This window comes from Spermophilus citellus (assembly GCF_964194105.1).
Source record: "Spermophilus citellus genome assembly, chromosome: 12".
Lineage (NCBI taxonomy): Eukaryota > Metazoa > Chordata > Mammalia > Rodentia > Sciuridae > Spermophilus > Spermophilus citellus.
In genome coordinates, this window is record NC_138198.1 from 39,965,824 (window position 1) to 39,982,530 (window position 16,707).

The 16,707-nt window shown below is 40.6% G+C and overlaps 1 protein-coding gene across 1 annotated transcript in view; it reads left to right on the plus strand.

Moving 5' to 3' along the window:
* LOC308631614 (DNA excision repair protein ERCC-6-like 2) overlaps nt 1–15,549 on the plus strand; it is a 91,959-nt gene extending 76,410 nt beyond the window's left edge. Inside the window, 2 exon segments of the mRNA XM_081262998.1 lie at nt 7,503–7,684; nt 13,569–15,549. Of these exon segments, the coding sequence (XP_081119124.1) occupies nt 7,503–7,684; nt 13,569–14,538 (1,152 nt within the window). The 3' untranslated portion in view covers nt 14,539–15,549.
* The last annotated feature ends 1,158 nt before the right edge of the window (nt 15,550–16,707 follow it).

The following is a 16,707-nucleotide window of genomic DNA, read 5'->3' on the forward strand; positions in this document are numbered from 1 at the left end:
ACTGTATATTTGTGGTTGTCCTCTAATCAGCCAGCTTTCATCCCAGAGAGAGTGGACAAGATACAGGGTGGCTCAATACTGCCTTGGGTTTTTGACAACTATGGAAAGCTGCGTCCCAGTCACAGGCAGGCACCTTGGATGACTGAGGATTTTCACACTTGTACAAAGATCCTTCAAAGTGCTTGTCATGTTAGACTCTCATAGGTCATTTGAATGAATTTTCTTGCTCTGTGTTTTTGTAGTACTCCTGATTCCCGACTTTGCAAAGATAAGCAAATTTATGACTTTTTATGTATTCACATATTCGCCCTTAACCAAAGAGAGATTTCTTTTTTAATCTTTTGTTTGAACACATGTTAAACAAAAGCATTGCTGCCTTCAACTTTACTGTTCAAGGTTTAATGAAGAAGGAAAATCAAAGAGGACTGGATTTTCTAGACTTCTTGGCAGATGAAGTGATCTGGCTGAGGTGAGGGTGTGGCCAGAGGTAGTGGAGGAGACCTTTGTGTTTTCAAGATCTGTGCTGGTCTCAAGAGCAAGGCAACTGGCAGACACTTCAGTGACCTAGAACCAGAACATGTCATCTCCCTCAGGCCTCGCAGAGGGCCAGAGCTGGGACCTCCTAGTTCCTTTACAGTCTGCCCATTTCATCCCCATGGACTATGCTCATTTCCTTACCATTTCTACCCAGGTGCCCTCACAGGTCTTTACTTCCAGAATTAGTGTTTACTTCAATGAATATAAACAGAAAGAGGTTCTTCATTTCCTTAAACTTTCTCTGAACTATTTTGGTTTCCTACTATGTAAATATAGATTCCTTATGTAATGGAGTAAAAAGAAAAATGCTAATGCAAGTCATTTGGCTGTGAGGACGGAAGTCTTCCTTTTTTTTTTTTTTAAGGACAATGACATCAAGAGTTGCCATCTGCAGTTTTTTTTTAAAAGTCAGTTTTTATTTTTTTCACTTTCATATTGAAAATCTGTAACTTTTTTAGTTGAGACTTCCAATAAATAGCTATTGTTTTATTGAAAGTAAGGCAATTTGACTTAGGTCTACTTTTGAATTGCAGAGAGTGCACTTCTGGTTTAAAGGAATGAAAAAGAGTATTCAATATCAAAGGTCATTTGAATGTTGTATCCCACTGGGCTACCTGAGGAAGGGAACTTTCCTGCAATATCCAGTGTGAACTGAAAGCTTCACAGCCAGAGGTAAGCTATGCAAAATTAGGGATCCTTATTATGCCTAGTGTGGATTCTTTTTTTTTTTTCCCCAAGTTTTGTTTTGGAGATTTTATTTGTGGGGTCCCCCTCCCATTTCCTTCTTTTAACTGTGGAAAGATTGAGTTGGATCACCTGGAGTTTCAAGTTTGTAGACTATGTACAATGTCTAAGAGTCAACTGGTCATATGATATATAAAGTAAAATAAAACATTTTTTTAAAATCCTGAGATATTAGGGGGAAGGGGAGGTACACAATGAATACATCTCTAGCATTTTTCCCTGCAAAAGTGACCTTATATTTATTGTAATCCTAATGTATGTCTTTTATAATTTAAAATAGTAAAACTATTCTTTAACAGATTACACACAAACAGTAATATTTATACTTTTAAACATTTTATAAGTATATCAGAAAAAAATCAACTATGATTTGATAACTTTATCAAAATTATGTCAAAGCAGATATTAAGTCTTTGAAATGAGCCTTTTTTTAGGAATCACACCAACGGGCACTCTACCATTGAGCTATATCCCAGCCCTTTGCCCTTTTTTTAAATATTTATTTTTTAGTTTTAGGTGAACATAGTATCTCCATTTTATTTTTATGTGGTGCTGAGAATTGAACCCAGTGCCTCACGCATGCTAGGCGGTCGCGCTACCACTTGAGCCACATCCCCAGCCTGCCCTTTTAATTTTTTACTTTGAGACAGGGTTTTGCTGAGGCTGGCCTCAAACCTGAGTTTCTCCTGCCTCAGCCTCCAAAATAGCTGGGATTACAGTTGTGTGCGCCCACACCCAGCCAAATGATCCATTTCAAGTTAAACATTTAATCATGGCTAAGTGAAGAGACTATTTTGGCCAGACTGTATTAGAACAATTACCATTTCTAGAAATAATATTTTAATGTTTTAGATGGATTAGATAATTTTATATGCTAAATTTTATTTTTAATAATTATTTTTATAAGGATAACATTTTGTGTTTAAAGTTTTGACTGTATAAGTGAAATTAGTATCTATATAACTAGCCTTAGCCTACCTTTTACCTTTTTAACTTATTTAGCTGTGGTCTAAAGGGGAAAGGGCTTCTCCCTCCTCTTTCAGTTCTGCCTGACTGCTCCATCTTAGAATGTGTATATCTAAAGAAGGAAAGGTGTTACTACTCAGAAGTTAGAATATTAGTTCAACATTTGGCAATAAATTCAACTTCACAAGCAGCCCCATTTTTTGTTCAATTAGTTTTTATCATCAAATGGATTTTTAAACTCTGTTTATATTATCTAAGAGTAGTTACTGCATTTCTTACATTTCTTAGTAGATTTTAGTTTTGATATATATTCCAAAAATAGAATTTGATTTTTTTTTATATAAATACTATAGGGGAAGTACCAAACAAAGTCTAATAATTTGTGGAGCTGATCATGAACATAGCAATTACTAAGTGATAAATTATGCTTTAATAGTGTAACACCTTCTAAAATAGAGTATTAGCAGAAATACTTCTACTATACAAATACTGCACAAAGTATTTGATACTGGAGATTGAATCCAGTGGCACTTTACCCCTGAGCTACATCCCAGCCCTTTTGTATTTTGTATTTTGAGACAGGGTCTTGCTAAGTGGCCTAGGTGAAGCTGGCCTTGAACCTATCATCCTCTGTCTCAGAGTCCTGAGTCACACAGGTGCTCACCACTGTATCTGGCTGCACAGAGCTCTTGTCTTCATAATTTCGTCCTTGTTTTATTTTCATAACCATAATCAGAATCACAGAGTTTAGTACCTTTAATTCTTGGTAGATACTTTTGAAGAATCCCTTTTAGGAAAGTTAGGGGCAGTTGGGAGCTTTCACATGGGAGTTTTGCTTTCTTCCTTCCTGTTGTAACACAACATTCTCCATGCAGTACACACAGCACTCTAGTTGCCGGCCACTCTGTCCCCCGGAGGAAAGAGGGGTGATGTTATTTTGCTTTCTTGAGCAGCACAAGGAGCTTCATCCTCTGTCCTAACATTAAGAAGGACTTGTGCCTTTTCAGTTCCTGCTCCGCCTCGTTTTACTGCGCTCCTCCTTCCTTGGGTCTTCATTACTGTCGCTGCTGCACCGTGGTCTTTCCACATCTGGATTTTATAGCTGCCACCTAAGTGGGAATGAACAAATTTTGAATCTAGCCACACAATCTAGAATCTCTTGGTCTGGCCACAGACCTTGTACTTCACAGTGCAGAAGAGATGCCGGCTGTCGCTGCAACAGTGGCTGCACTGTGGCATATTTTCCTCGTGTAGACTGTTGTAAAAGATTGACTGTACTCTTACTGTAAGGCAGGAAAATTTTACTTTTCTAACAAGAACACCAAAATGCTTATAAATTCAAACAGGTATTGTTTTTCAAAGAAAAATAAGACTTCTTGAAAATTACATAAACAGTGTTGCCACTTAAAACAGTCACAGACTCTTGTGTCTGAAAAGTGTGGTTGTACAGCTTCAAGATTCATAGACACCCCTTCTGAAATCACTGACACCCATCTGCATAACCTTGAAACCCTGGTTAAGAGTCCATATTCCCCCTACAATGGGAAGCAGAATAACACCCTCCCCAAATATGCTCATGAAGTAATTCCTGGAACCAGTTAATATGTTTCTTTACCTGACAAAAGGGAGTTAAAGTCATAGATGCAATTAAGGTTAAATCAGTGGCCTTGAGATAGCTTCTTTGCATGGATGCAGTTAAGGGTGCTAATCAGATGACCAGGATCCTTTGATCCTGGATTATCTGGATGGGCCCCCGTCTAATCACGTTAGCTGTTCAAAGCAGAGAACCTTTCCTGGCTGAGGTCAGAGGGTGATATGGCCATGGAGAAAGTGTTAGAGAAGAATTGCTGGCTTTTGAAGAGGACCACAAAACAAAGATTGTGGACAGCATCTGAGAGCTAGAAGAGCAAGGAAATGGATTTTCCCCTAAACATCCAAAAAGGATCACAGCCTTGCCAGCACCTTGATTTTAGCCCAGTGAGACCCACATCAGACTCAGTGACCTATAGAAACTTAAGATAATGAGTTTATATCATTTAAAGTCAATAATTTTGTGGTGAATTGTTATGGCAGCAACAGGAAACTGACACACCCTTCCTAGCGCACAGTGTGTTGTGTTCTCCCTTGGAGCTGCCATCCCACATCAACCTAGGCAGCTAATAGAACCCAGGTAAATTCCAGATTGTGCTTCACAACCTGATTAAAGTCTCTTACCAAATGGAAATCTGAAACTAGATAGATTTTTAAAAAACAAAAGTTAGGATACTGAGCCCATTTAATAGAAAAATAATTTTACCTTTTTATTATTGGTTGTAAGAATTGGGTTTTGAAATGGAATACTTGGCAAAATGTAAAGATCCACTTGTTTGATAATTGTGGTTGCAAAGCCTGAATTTTTCTGACGAATTTATAAAAGTGATTGAAAAAAAACATGTTTGTACAAAATGTGAACTTTGTACTGCTGCCATAGTCAGCAATATCCAATGTGATCATGTAAATAATCGAGAATTGCCATTGCCTGGCATAATTTCTCCAAGGCCCCAGGAATTTACAGGATATGAGGAAGGGAGTGTTCCTGTTAGCCTTCTCTTTCTGTTAACTCGCTTTACTTTCAGATAAGTGTTCCATCTCTTCTTAAAATAATGGAAAGTTATTTCTGGGGATCATCTAAGGTTATCAACCTTTAGAATGTTGAATGTTCATCTGATTTTTGATGGAAATAATGCATCAAATCTCTTTTAAACTTATTCTTAATGATTCTACATTTTTTTCTCTTTATTAATAATGTTTTAAGGTACAATTTTGCAAAAAAATTAAGTCTTTAAGGAAAGTATCTTTAATACTACTGATTACTGCAAAGCCCTGGCTCTAGCTGGTCAGCTGTCATTTTGTGTTTATCCATCTGAGTCACAAAACTTGTAAAGATGTCAATTTATTTTCATTAGAAATGGATTGCTACTAAAGAACATACCATGTTTTGTCTTTTGGTAAATAAAATGAACTTGAATATAAGTTAAACAGGTAAATGTCTAAAAGAAAAAAGCTAAATATGCCATATATTTTTTAAAATAGGCTAAACATTTAAACTCCTTAAGGGTAGGACCTTCTTGTGGATGTAAATATACTCACATCTCTATAGCTCAAATGCATAGCATGGTGGCAAAAACATAGTGAGTATTTAGTGAATACTTGAGGAATTAAAAAACATTTCCTTTCTATATTCTTTGAATGTGTACCACTTCAATCCAATAGAAACCCTACCAAAAGAAATAATAATAATTATATCATTAGCAAGAATCTGTGTCGATTAAACACTGGTGGTCTTTGTATGCTTGAAAATGATAGTTTAACTAGGTATAGAATTCCAAGTTGACACTTTTTTTCTCTCTGCATGTTAAAGGTATTATCCCATTATCATCTGGCAGTGGGAATATTAATGAAGAATCTGATGTTAGTTTATCACTTCTGTGCAGATACCTTGATTTTTCTCTATGGGAATTTTTAAGATATTCCTTCTAAATGTAATCCACCAAAATACAGACTAATTTTTGCCAATAGGGATTCTCTTTCTTTTCTCAGTTTGAAGATTCATGCCTTCTTTAATTTTCAACTATTATCTCATTAACATAATCTCTTCCATTTTCTCTGGTCTTTCCTTCTATCATTTTAGAAGTTTTGGTATGTCTTCTGACTCTTAATTTCCCTCCTTTTCTTCCTTTTAAATTCCTATATTGCATTCTGAGTAATTTTATTTTTTCAGTTAGGCAACTATTATAAGGATGTTTATTCTACTACTTATCCAATGTATTGAGTCTCTTTCTATTTTTTATTTCAGGACTATATTTCTTTCTCTCTTTTTTTTTAAACTTTGCATTTAGTTCTTTCCCAAATCTGTCTATACAATGCCTCATTCTTGCTAGTGGATTCTATTCCTTCTTTTATCTTTCTAGACCTGGTGAAAATTTAAAGTCTCATTCACATTGCTTTATTTACAATTCCTCAGGTATGAGCTCTCATCTTTGTTGCATCTGACAATGTTCATGGTGTTGGGTTTCATATGTTCTTTATAATTTTTATCCTAACTCTTTTTACCCCCATTGGAATCATAACCATTCTCTGGATTATGGAAGTCTTTCTATGGTATGTTTTTGTAGTCACCCCTTATTTAGATCTGTAGTTTTCCCTGGTTCTTAGCCAGTCTTTTTTATGTTGGTTTTCAGATTGAGTTTTCCATACTACCCAGGTGGTGCAAAATCAGACTCCACAATGTCATCAGCTGGGCATTTCATTTTTTTCTGCAATAACTCTGTCTAGAGGAAAAAGGTGGCTTGTGTCTATGCTGTGTCCTAGTTTAGGCTTTCCTTTGAAAATCAGATATTCTCCTCATACCTCCTGTGTTTTTTGTTTGTTTCTTCATTTTTTTAATGCAGGGAGTTGAATCATTTCCATCTTCCCTCTGCCCTTTGTACCTGTGGATGAGGTTCTGCCCTGTGAGTTGCTTAGTGTCAGCTCTCACTCACCACTGTGTCACTTCTTTGTTGTTCACACCTAGAAACTTTCTTATTTTTGAGCTCAAATATAATTTTATTTTTGTAATTGTTGTGGAACTGTATCCAGTATTTCTCTTTGGGGAATGGAACGGGGCTTTCCACCTATTCACAATTGTCAAGGAAACTGGAACCATACTGTTTAAAATTATTTTTTAACCTACTCTTGCTAACAATTTACATTTAACAAGCAGCCCATAGTCTAAAATGTTTGATTCTATCTATAGTTTACAAACTGTAGTAGCCTCTTGAAATCACTAGATATTCTTGCAATCCAGCAGAGTTTAAAAACTAGGATTGATGAAAATGATTTATTCGTCACATGAAATTGTTCCTTTTTATAAATTTGGCTACTTTGTAAAATTAAGTAACAAAGACTACTCAATAATTTTCAGAAAAATCACCACTCAAATGTACTGAACTTAAAGATTTTAAGAGTACCCATTTTTATTCCATCATTTATATCGTCATTAATTGGTACCTTTATTTGGGACAGTAGCTCTCAACATGTGTATCAGTATGTCCAGTCTCAGCAATAGAAATAGTTCTATTTTCCCCATTTCATCTTTTTAAAGGTCTAGATTGACATCTTCTGACAATAATTTCAGATGGAGAATGTGTACTTCATTAAAAAGAGCATATTGGGGGAAAGTAATACATCTTCCTTCTTTGACCAAAACCAACCTTTCGTTCCTTCCCTTTTTCCAGACATATGAAGAAAAAGCGAACCCAGCTACAGTGACACACACGAGGACAGACCAGCCACCAAGTGAAGGACCCGTTTCCTCTCCCCTGTGCGTTTCACACCCTGTAAGTCAGAAGACGAAAAAAGTCTACTGTACAGACCAGACGACCTTCATAATTGGAGAAACACCAAAAGGAATCCGCAGGTATGTCACATGTGATAACATGGAACTTTAGCAACAATTATCAAAAGAAATATGGATCCTTAATAAAATATACAAATTAAATTATAACCATACTTGGCATAAATGTTTCAGAAAAATCTGAATTTGCATACTTTAAAAAATAAACTTCAAATATTTTAGATGTTTTTAAATGGCTAATCCCTAAATTGGTTTTTTAAAAATGAAATCATTGTATATAAAAAAATTAGCTCTTAAGTACACTTTTTCATTCATTCATCATCTATTTATTGGGCACCTAATACATGATCAGGCATTGTGCTATGTGCTGAACATACAGAGGGAAAGACAGGCATAGAGCTCACAATGTGGTAGGAAAGGAGCTGACATTGAACCTTAAGGTTTTAAAAAGTAAAAAAGCACATAAGTGAGTCGTTATAAAGTGGTGTTATAGGAAAGAAATAGACTGCCTTGACCGGGGAACTGAGATGCATGGCAGGGTGGACGCTGCTCTATAGGGAGCAGTCAGGAAGACCTCTCCATACAGGTCATCATTCTTGCTAATGATATAATTATTATTATTTCTTTTGCACTGAAACCTGACAGATGACCATGCCCAGAACCTGGTTAGGAGTATCCCTGAGAGCGGCTGGGTGTTCAGGGACAGTGTCAGACTCCTGAAAAATAAAGCCAACAGCCCATGAGATGAGGATGAGACAGGCGGGGCTGGAGCCTGTGGGAAGGACTTGGACTTTGTTGCGATGCATTGGAGACCTGTGGAAGAAGAGTGGGGCCTGCTCCATGTGTTTAAAGGGTGGCCTCAGCTTCAGTGTGGGAGGGGGAAGTGGATGTGGGGAGACAGTGGAAGGGATGGGGACGATAAGGAGCCACACTAATGAATGCACCAAAGTGGTTGCCATGGCAATAGAGCCAAATGGATAGTTCCCTTTGGTGATGGACTGACTTGGGGAGAAAAGAAAACAGGATTGCCCCTAACTTCCTGTCTTAAGCCACAGAGTAGATTTTCTGAGTGAGAAAAACTGGGAGAGAAACAAGTTTGGAGTGAAAAACAAAAAATCAGTTCTTTTTCACTCATATGAAGTTTGATATTCTATGGAAATGTCACACAGGCAGTGAATATGCCACTCTGGGGTTAGGGGTTTGAGTTGTAAATCTGGGCATCAGGAGCATATAGATTGTAAATGGTTTTGGACCCACAGCATTGTGCAAGCAGCCGGGGAGCAGAGATGGGAAGGAGGGGAAGCCCCGACAGCGTGGAGCGGCCCGTCCTCCTGGAGCAACAGCAGCAGCGTGGGCTGGGGCAGAGGCAGGGCAGGGCCTGAGGCCCCGGGGGTTTGAAGTAGGGAGCGTTCACTTCATCTTATGCTGCAGCCTGGGGTGGAGCAGAAAGTGCCCTCGGTAGCTGCCAACAGAGCTCTTTGCCACTTGGCATGGGCAGTCCGAGAGAATCCGTGGGTGGATGCCAGGGTGAGGGGTGCTAGCAGGGAGCCGGCAGGCCCTGGACAGCTCTTTGTGTTTGGATATGGAAAGGCGCAGTAGCCGGAGGGTACCATGGGGACCAGGGTGAGGTGTTTTGAAGTTGGAAGATAATTGAACTACGTAGGGTGTGTTGAGGGAGAAGACTCATGGGGAATGGACCTTGCAGAGAGGTGAGGACAGGAATGACACCCTGGAGAGGCAGTGTCCAGACCAGTGGCCACAGCTGGCCTTGGAGAGGCACTGAAAAAGAAGGGACCATCATGGACACAGACATGATGGATTTTCTCAGTGAATCTGCAATTAAAGCCATATTCAGAGGGAACAAAGTAACAAATAAATTACAGAACAGGAAATCAAGCTTAGCTGGACTGGAATTCCTGGGCGATGTGAGTCCCCATTTGAGAGTGAGTTTGTACAACCATCCATCCATTCCTGCAGATTTTGTCCAACGAGCTTCAGTTGCTCAGTTGCAGGCACAGAACAGAGAGATGGCCAGGTCTTACCAGGGGCTAGAGTGAGGGGGGAGAGTCAAGAAAGCTGAAGGCTGTTTGTAAAAGAATGATTACAAAATGAATCTAAGCTGAACAGAGGAGGAGAGCGAGCCAGTGGGAGTGAGCGGTGGTCTGGAGGGCTCAGTGAGGCCAGGAGTTCTCGACAGCACTGCTGTCCTGGGCCAGGGAGCAGCTGAGCGGGAGCATAAGATGATTGCGTTCCAGGCCCTGGAGGTTGTGCAACTGGTGGTGATGACAGTGGCAGATAGGACCCTGGAAGCAAGCTGACATGAACTGAGATGAGTCTTTGGAGGTCAGTGACGAAATGGGTGGGCCGGGTTTTGGGTGGCAAGGCCACGTGGACACTGATGTGATGGATACTGATAACAGAGGGTGGAGCAGGAGGCTGCGTCAATCCAGGATCTGGAGTGTTCAGCAGGAAGCAAAGGCCAAAGGAGGCTTACGGGGCTGGCCCTGGTGGCCCTGGGACAGTGGGAAAATGATGCTGGCTCTGTGGGTTCAAAATACTTCCCTGGCGGGGGTTGGGGGTGCACCTCCCAGGGAACTGGTCTTCAGCTGCCCTGGAAAGACTGGTCCCTCGGCTCCTTGGGAAGCTGGGGTGGTGGCTCTCGAGAGCTGCCTGCTGTTGTGCAGACGGGCAAGCATGTCCCTGCCTGCGCAAACATTGGTTCCCAGGACTTTTGCAGGGTCTTCCACTCTGGGCAATTATGTTTCTGAGGCTGCCCATGGACATCTCATCAGTCTTTAAGGAATACAGGTGCCTTTATTCCCTTGGGCAGTGTGTATTTTTTATAAAAGTGTAACAATTTGTTTTGCCTCCTTTTTTCTTCTTTCAGATAGATAGATAGATAGAAGATTGACTCCAGGGGCACTTTCCCACTAAGCTACATCCCCGGCTCTTTTTATTTTTTTATTTTGGGGCATGACCTTGCTAAGTTGCTGAGGCTGACCTTAAACTTGTGATCCTCCTGCCTCAGCCTCCCAAGCCACTAGGATTACAGGCATGTGCAACTGTACCTGATGCCTCTTGCTAAGTATAGGGGTGAGGATTGTCTAATATTAGAGTGCCAGGGTCTGATTCCCCTGGTCCCCACCAGTCATCCTGGTCAGTCATTAAGGCTCTGAGCCTCAGCAACCACGTGATCATCTGAGTGAGGTTCAGCTTGCCATTCCTTCAGAAAGCCTAGGCAGAGACAAGGTGACTCCAGTTGTGCTGCTCCCTGCCTCCTCAGGGAAAGGGGAGAGGTTGTGGAGCTTTCTCCATGATATACAACTACTCTTCATGCCCTTGCTGAATGATACCTATCTTTGGTTTCCCTTTTTCCTCTTTCCCCAAGTGGTTTATGGTAGTTTACTCAGGCTTAGTGATTTTTGCTTGCAAAGTGACTAGCTTTTGCCCCTGGTTGTACTACCTTAAATTCTTGGAGAAAGTTCTTTTGAAGACCCAGAATTAGGAAATCAAGTTAAAAGGCAAAAATAAAATGAATGATAATCATTACTTTTCCTGTTAGGGGCAACCATGTGGCATACTTTTCTTGCAGACTACTCAGGCTAAACAGGGTTTGAAACAGCTGTCCTCCCAGAGGTGACAGACCACAGGGTCACGGGTGAGGTCATGGTTTCAGCCCAGCAGAGGTGAAGTTTCTTTGGCAGCTGCCAAGACACTACCAAGTCTTGGGTAAATAAAAGACATCAGCTTGCAACCCTGCCAATCGCTAACTCTTTGCAAGCACAAATATTTGTTAGAAAGGTCACAAAAATGGATTTGGAGATGATTAATAAACAAAATAATATCATATTACCTCATTTGAACTAAAAACTGGAACCTTTTAAGAACATGCTCGCTTTCCAAAAAGAACATTGGCAATTTCTAAGAAAAAAGTGTGGGAGCACGCACATGTGGGTAAGTTAGTATTGTGTCTGAGATGAGAGTCACTGGTGGTCAGGTGTGTGTGTGTCTGGATTTGGAACATTTAATAAGACACTCTAGTGAGTACTAGAAGCCACAGTGCTCATCTGAAGTCACAAAAGGAAGAAGCAAGCACGCGCTATGGAGTGCCACTAAAGCCCAAGGAAACACACACTTTATGTAGCCCAGAATGGCTGGTAAAAAAATAATAATAACATGACATAAAAGCTCCTACTTACTTATGTACACTAAAAAGAAATCATTATTTTATCCTAAGAACTCTCTGTTTGCATCACATAAATTCAGTCTTCTCACCTTGGCTGTTGACCCTTTATGATTGTCAGCTGTCTCTTTGCAGTTTCTCCTGTCCCTCCATGCACCTTGTTCCCTTGGAAGTGAACCTGTGTGTGTCCCCTCTTCCCAGCAAGCTTCCTCACTCATCTTCACCTGACCTGAGATGACAGCAGAGAACCCCACCCCCAACTTGCCCACCAGTAATCCCTGGCGTGGGTGCCTCTGCTGTGGGTGCCAATTGGGCTCTGTACTTGGTATCTCTGCCCTCTTGTAGTTTGACTTTCCTGCATTTGTCTTCCCCAGTTAAGACTATAAACTCCTTAAGGAGTTTTGTTCACTGGTGTGTAGTACTTAGCACATAATAGGGCTCTATAAATATTTGTGGAATGAATAAATGGGTTTTTAAAAGAGCTACTGTATAAAATACAAGTAAAAATCCTAAAACTTTGGGATTTTAATTATGTGCTACAACACTATCTTTGGCTTTTTTTAAAGAAGTATTTACAAACATAAATTCAATATCAGCAATCAGTACCCTCTGTCTTCTTCTTGAGCTACCATAATGGATAACGTAACAACAGAGATTTATCCTCAGAGTTCCAGACTCAGGAAGTCCAAGATCAGGGCATTAGCCAATTCAGTCTTTGATGGGGGTCTTCTTTCTACTTTGCAGATGGCCTCCTTCTCACTGTGTTCTCGTGTGGCAGGAGGGAGGGGTGGAGCAGGAACTATGAACAAACAGAACAATAACATCCCATTACTTCAAGGGCAGTGAAAGCTGGAACCTGTAAGAAGGCCCTGGGCCAGCTCTGTGGCCTCTCTTCTCATGAGGACACTAATGCTGCCAGATTGGAGCCCCACCCTTACAACCTCATGACCACTGATTCCCTAGAGGCCCTGACCCTAACTACTGCCAGATGGAGTGTTGGGGCTCCAGCATAATTTTGGGGGAACTCAGTTCATAGCATGCTCACCAATGGAGAGGAGTAGTCTGTGGCCCAGGTGGCCATGTCATTCCTCTGCCTCCATCTCACCAGGGTTCCAGAAGGCCCGCCTCCTCATCCATTCATGTAACAGTGTTTATTATTAATATCCTATACTAAAACTGCAACTTCTTCAAATAATATCTCACCTCTCAAGCTGTCTATACTAAAAGTGGACCAATTGAGAAAAAAAGAATCAAGGCTTAACAGTTTACAACTTTCCTTTTAGGCTCATCGAAAAAATCTTATAAAATTTCTATGCTGTATTTGTAGAAAAAGGGTAAAGGAGAGAGAAAGAAAAATATTTCTTTCAGAATTTTCTTTCTGTTCACTGAAACCCTTTGACAATATTATTTCATGGATTTTAATACAATATAGATTTTCAAATATACATTATGATTCTCATGTCAGTCATAAATTGGCTCACTGGAGGAGTAGCCAGCTGGAATCCCATAATTCCCAGAAAATACCTGATAGCATAAATCAGAATAACTTAAGAAAGCTGGTGATTTCATGGGCTAACATAATTTTCCTAGTAGCATAAGGAAAGAGGCCATGATAAAATGTATTCTTGTGTGGAATTAAGCAGACATAAACTAACGGAACAAAATTACATAACTTTGCCTCTACATTTCCTATCATTGATGATGATTTTTCTAAAAATAAAATATAATGAAAATAACCACTGATTTTCTTCATTCAATCTTTAGAAAACAATTTGAAGAAATGGCTTCTTTCTTTAACCAGTCTTCTGTAAAGGAATTTGCTATACATATAACTAACGCCACTTCAGAAGAACGACAGAGAATGCTAAGAGACTTTTATGCTTCTCAGCATCCGGAGGTGAAAGAATTTTTTGTGGATTCTGCTTCAGAATTCATCAAATCTGCCCACAAGGAAGGAGAGAGTACCAGAAATAAATGTAAAGAAAGAAAGTCTTTTATAAAAAGAAAACCATCACATTCTAAAAGTTTGTCCTTTAGAGATTGTACCAACCAAATTTCTCAAATTTGCAGTCCAAAAGCATCTAAAGGAAAATCAGTTAAGTTTCAGAGTGACGGTGCGTGTCAGGAAGAGGCACTTTCCAGTGATTCAGAAACTGCAAAATCACCTATTAGCTCTGCTCACGAGATTGACAGTGGGGACGATGGGCGAGCCTCCAGAGACCCGGCGGCCTCCCGCTCTCCCAAGGGCAAGTCAGAGGCACAGGAGAGGCAGCTGGAAAATACCAAGCAAGTCCCAAAGGACCTCACAGGGACAGGCATCTCAAGAAACAGACCCCTTTGCAAGTCAGAAGACAAAAAGGTAGAAAATCCAGAGTTCGGAAATGCTTCTGTGGAAGGCTTGCTTGGTGACACCTCTATTCTCGATGACCTCTTTAAAAGTCATGGGAACGGTCCCACACAACTGCCAAAGAAGGTTCTTTCAAGGCCCATGGAAAAAGCAAAACAGAGACCAAAAGACTTCTGGGACATCTTGAATGAGCAGAATGAGGACAGTCTCAGTAAACTCACCGACATAGCAGTTATAGAGACCCTGTGTGCAAAGGCACCCCTTGCCGTACACTGCAAAAGGAAGGAAGGGCAGGAAACTTCCCTCTGGAAACCCAATGAGAAGTTTCTGTGGAAAACATTGAACTCCAGTGATACAGAGAACACAGCCAACACTCAGAGAGAGTGACACACAAGTGTGTGAATGAATCAGTACACCAGCGAGCTGCCGCTGTCGGTGTCATCAGCACTGTGTCCACACTGATGATACTGTCCCAACACAGTGGTCGGCTTATATTTTTATTAAATTCTTATTTTAGGGTCTGTTAGTTTCAGATGTCGTGATTTGCTTTCCTTGATATGTGACTTGATCTTTTGGCTTTAGTCTTGATTTGGGCACTGGGGACTGAACACAGGGCCTCTCCACCACCAAGCCATGTCCCCAGTTCTGTTTGTTTGTTTGTTTGTTTTGAGACAGGATCTTGCTGAATTGCTGAGTTTGGCCTCAAATTTTCAGTCCTCCTGCCTTAGCCTTCCAAGTTGCAGGGATTACAAGCATGCACCACTGTTCCCAGCTCATATCTGGCTTGATCTTTCAAAAAATATGATTATATTATAGTATAAACATTATGAAATGAAAAAGATTCTAGATTTGTTATCAGAATACCTTCTGTAACTTTAGATAAGTCACTTTCCCTGGTGTACATTCATTTCCTAACATGAAAGATTCAGGGTTTGAATCTTTCAAGAATATCAATCAACACAAATATCCTTTCAGTTTTAAAAACCAATTCACTCTCCCAAGTGCCTTTTAGTCATAGGTCAAATCATGCCCCCACATCAGGAGGGATACCCTGATGTGTTTCTTTCTTACAAGCGTCTGGAAAATCATTAAGTGCTTTCCTTTTCCCTTGGTATCATGTTCTATTATTTAATAATTATTTAATGATTGTTTCAGATGAAATTAGTACTGAATGTATGGTATTGTGTTAAAATGCTAATTTTATAAATGCTTGAAATCAAAGGTAAATGTTGGATGGTTATATGAGATAGGATGCTAAAGTAATAGGATTGCTAGATACCAACACTCAACTTTTTATAAAACTATTAGGATTTAATTAATATAAATAAAGTTTTGCATAGTGCTTTTATTTATTTAAGAAGGAAGAAATGAATAAATATGTGATTTTATTTGAAGCTGGGCCATTTTGTGGAATTGAATTTAAATGGCTTATACCCAACCTGAAAAGGGCTCCTTGTTGAATTTACTTGTTTAGGAACATTCCTTCCGCCACTGTGTTCTGAGCTGGGAGCTTGAGCCCCAGAGGTCAGGCACAACTACTGGTAAAAGCAAAGAGGTCCTGTCTATAAAGAATCACGTGTGCAGAGCCCCAGCATCAGGCCCGGGCCCAGGGCAGGCAGGGGCCCGGGGGAGGCAGGAGCCCGGGGGAGGCAGGGACTCCGTTATACTTGCCAGCTGCATTAGGAGGCAGTGTCCATCCAGAAAGCAGAGTGATCCAGGTTGTACTCAGACATCACTGTTAGGAAAAGGGCCTTGGGAGTACCAGGGATGGGGAGCTGTTGCTCAGAAGTGGGAAAAAAAAAAAAAAAAGAAAAAGAAAAGCAGAATCTTTTCTCAAGGCACTGAATGGCCAGGTGTGCCCTGGAGCAAAATATTGCCCTCAACATGGCAGAGCAGGCAGACACCTCAGGACCAGAAAGGGGAATAAAGAGGAGGGGATTGAGGCCCACAGTCCCCTTCAAGGGTGCATCCCCAGTGACCTAAAGACCTCCCACTGAGTCTTACCTCCGAAAGACCCCACGACTTCTCAGCAGCACCTTGGGGTGCAAGCCTTTGCCACGGGGACCTTTGTGGGAACACTTAAGACCGAAGGCTCAACCGCAGGAGTCCTCCAGCCCTACCCACTGTGTGTGTCACCAGCTGAATGGGTGGCCTCAGGAAAATGTGCTGCTTTCAATCTTCGTCTTTCCACTAAATTAGAGATGAATTAAATTGTTGGTATTCAGCTTTTTTTTTTTAAGCAAATGAACTTTATCAGAAGCTCTGTGATTAAAACAATTCAAGTCAGGTCTGCAGTGCCAGCAGCACTGCTGGGCTCTGAGGAGCTAGTGTGAAAACCACAGGGATGGATGAGATCATGGCTAAGGAACCTTCCAACTCCAAGTTTCCATGATTCTGTTTGCCACAGTCTGTCTTTTTTACTTCTTTTGAAAGCAATGATGGTTTCTGGCAGCCAGCATTTACCACACAGCTCTGAACAGTGGAAACTGAGGCAGGGTACAGACACTTCAGCCTTGAATTCCTCGGTGTTCCCTTAAAATCCCTGAGACCACTTCT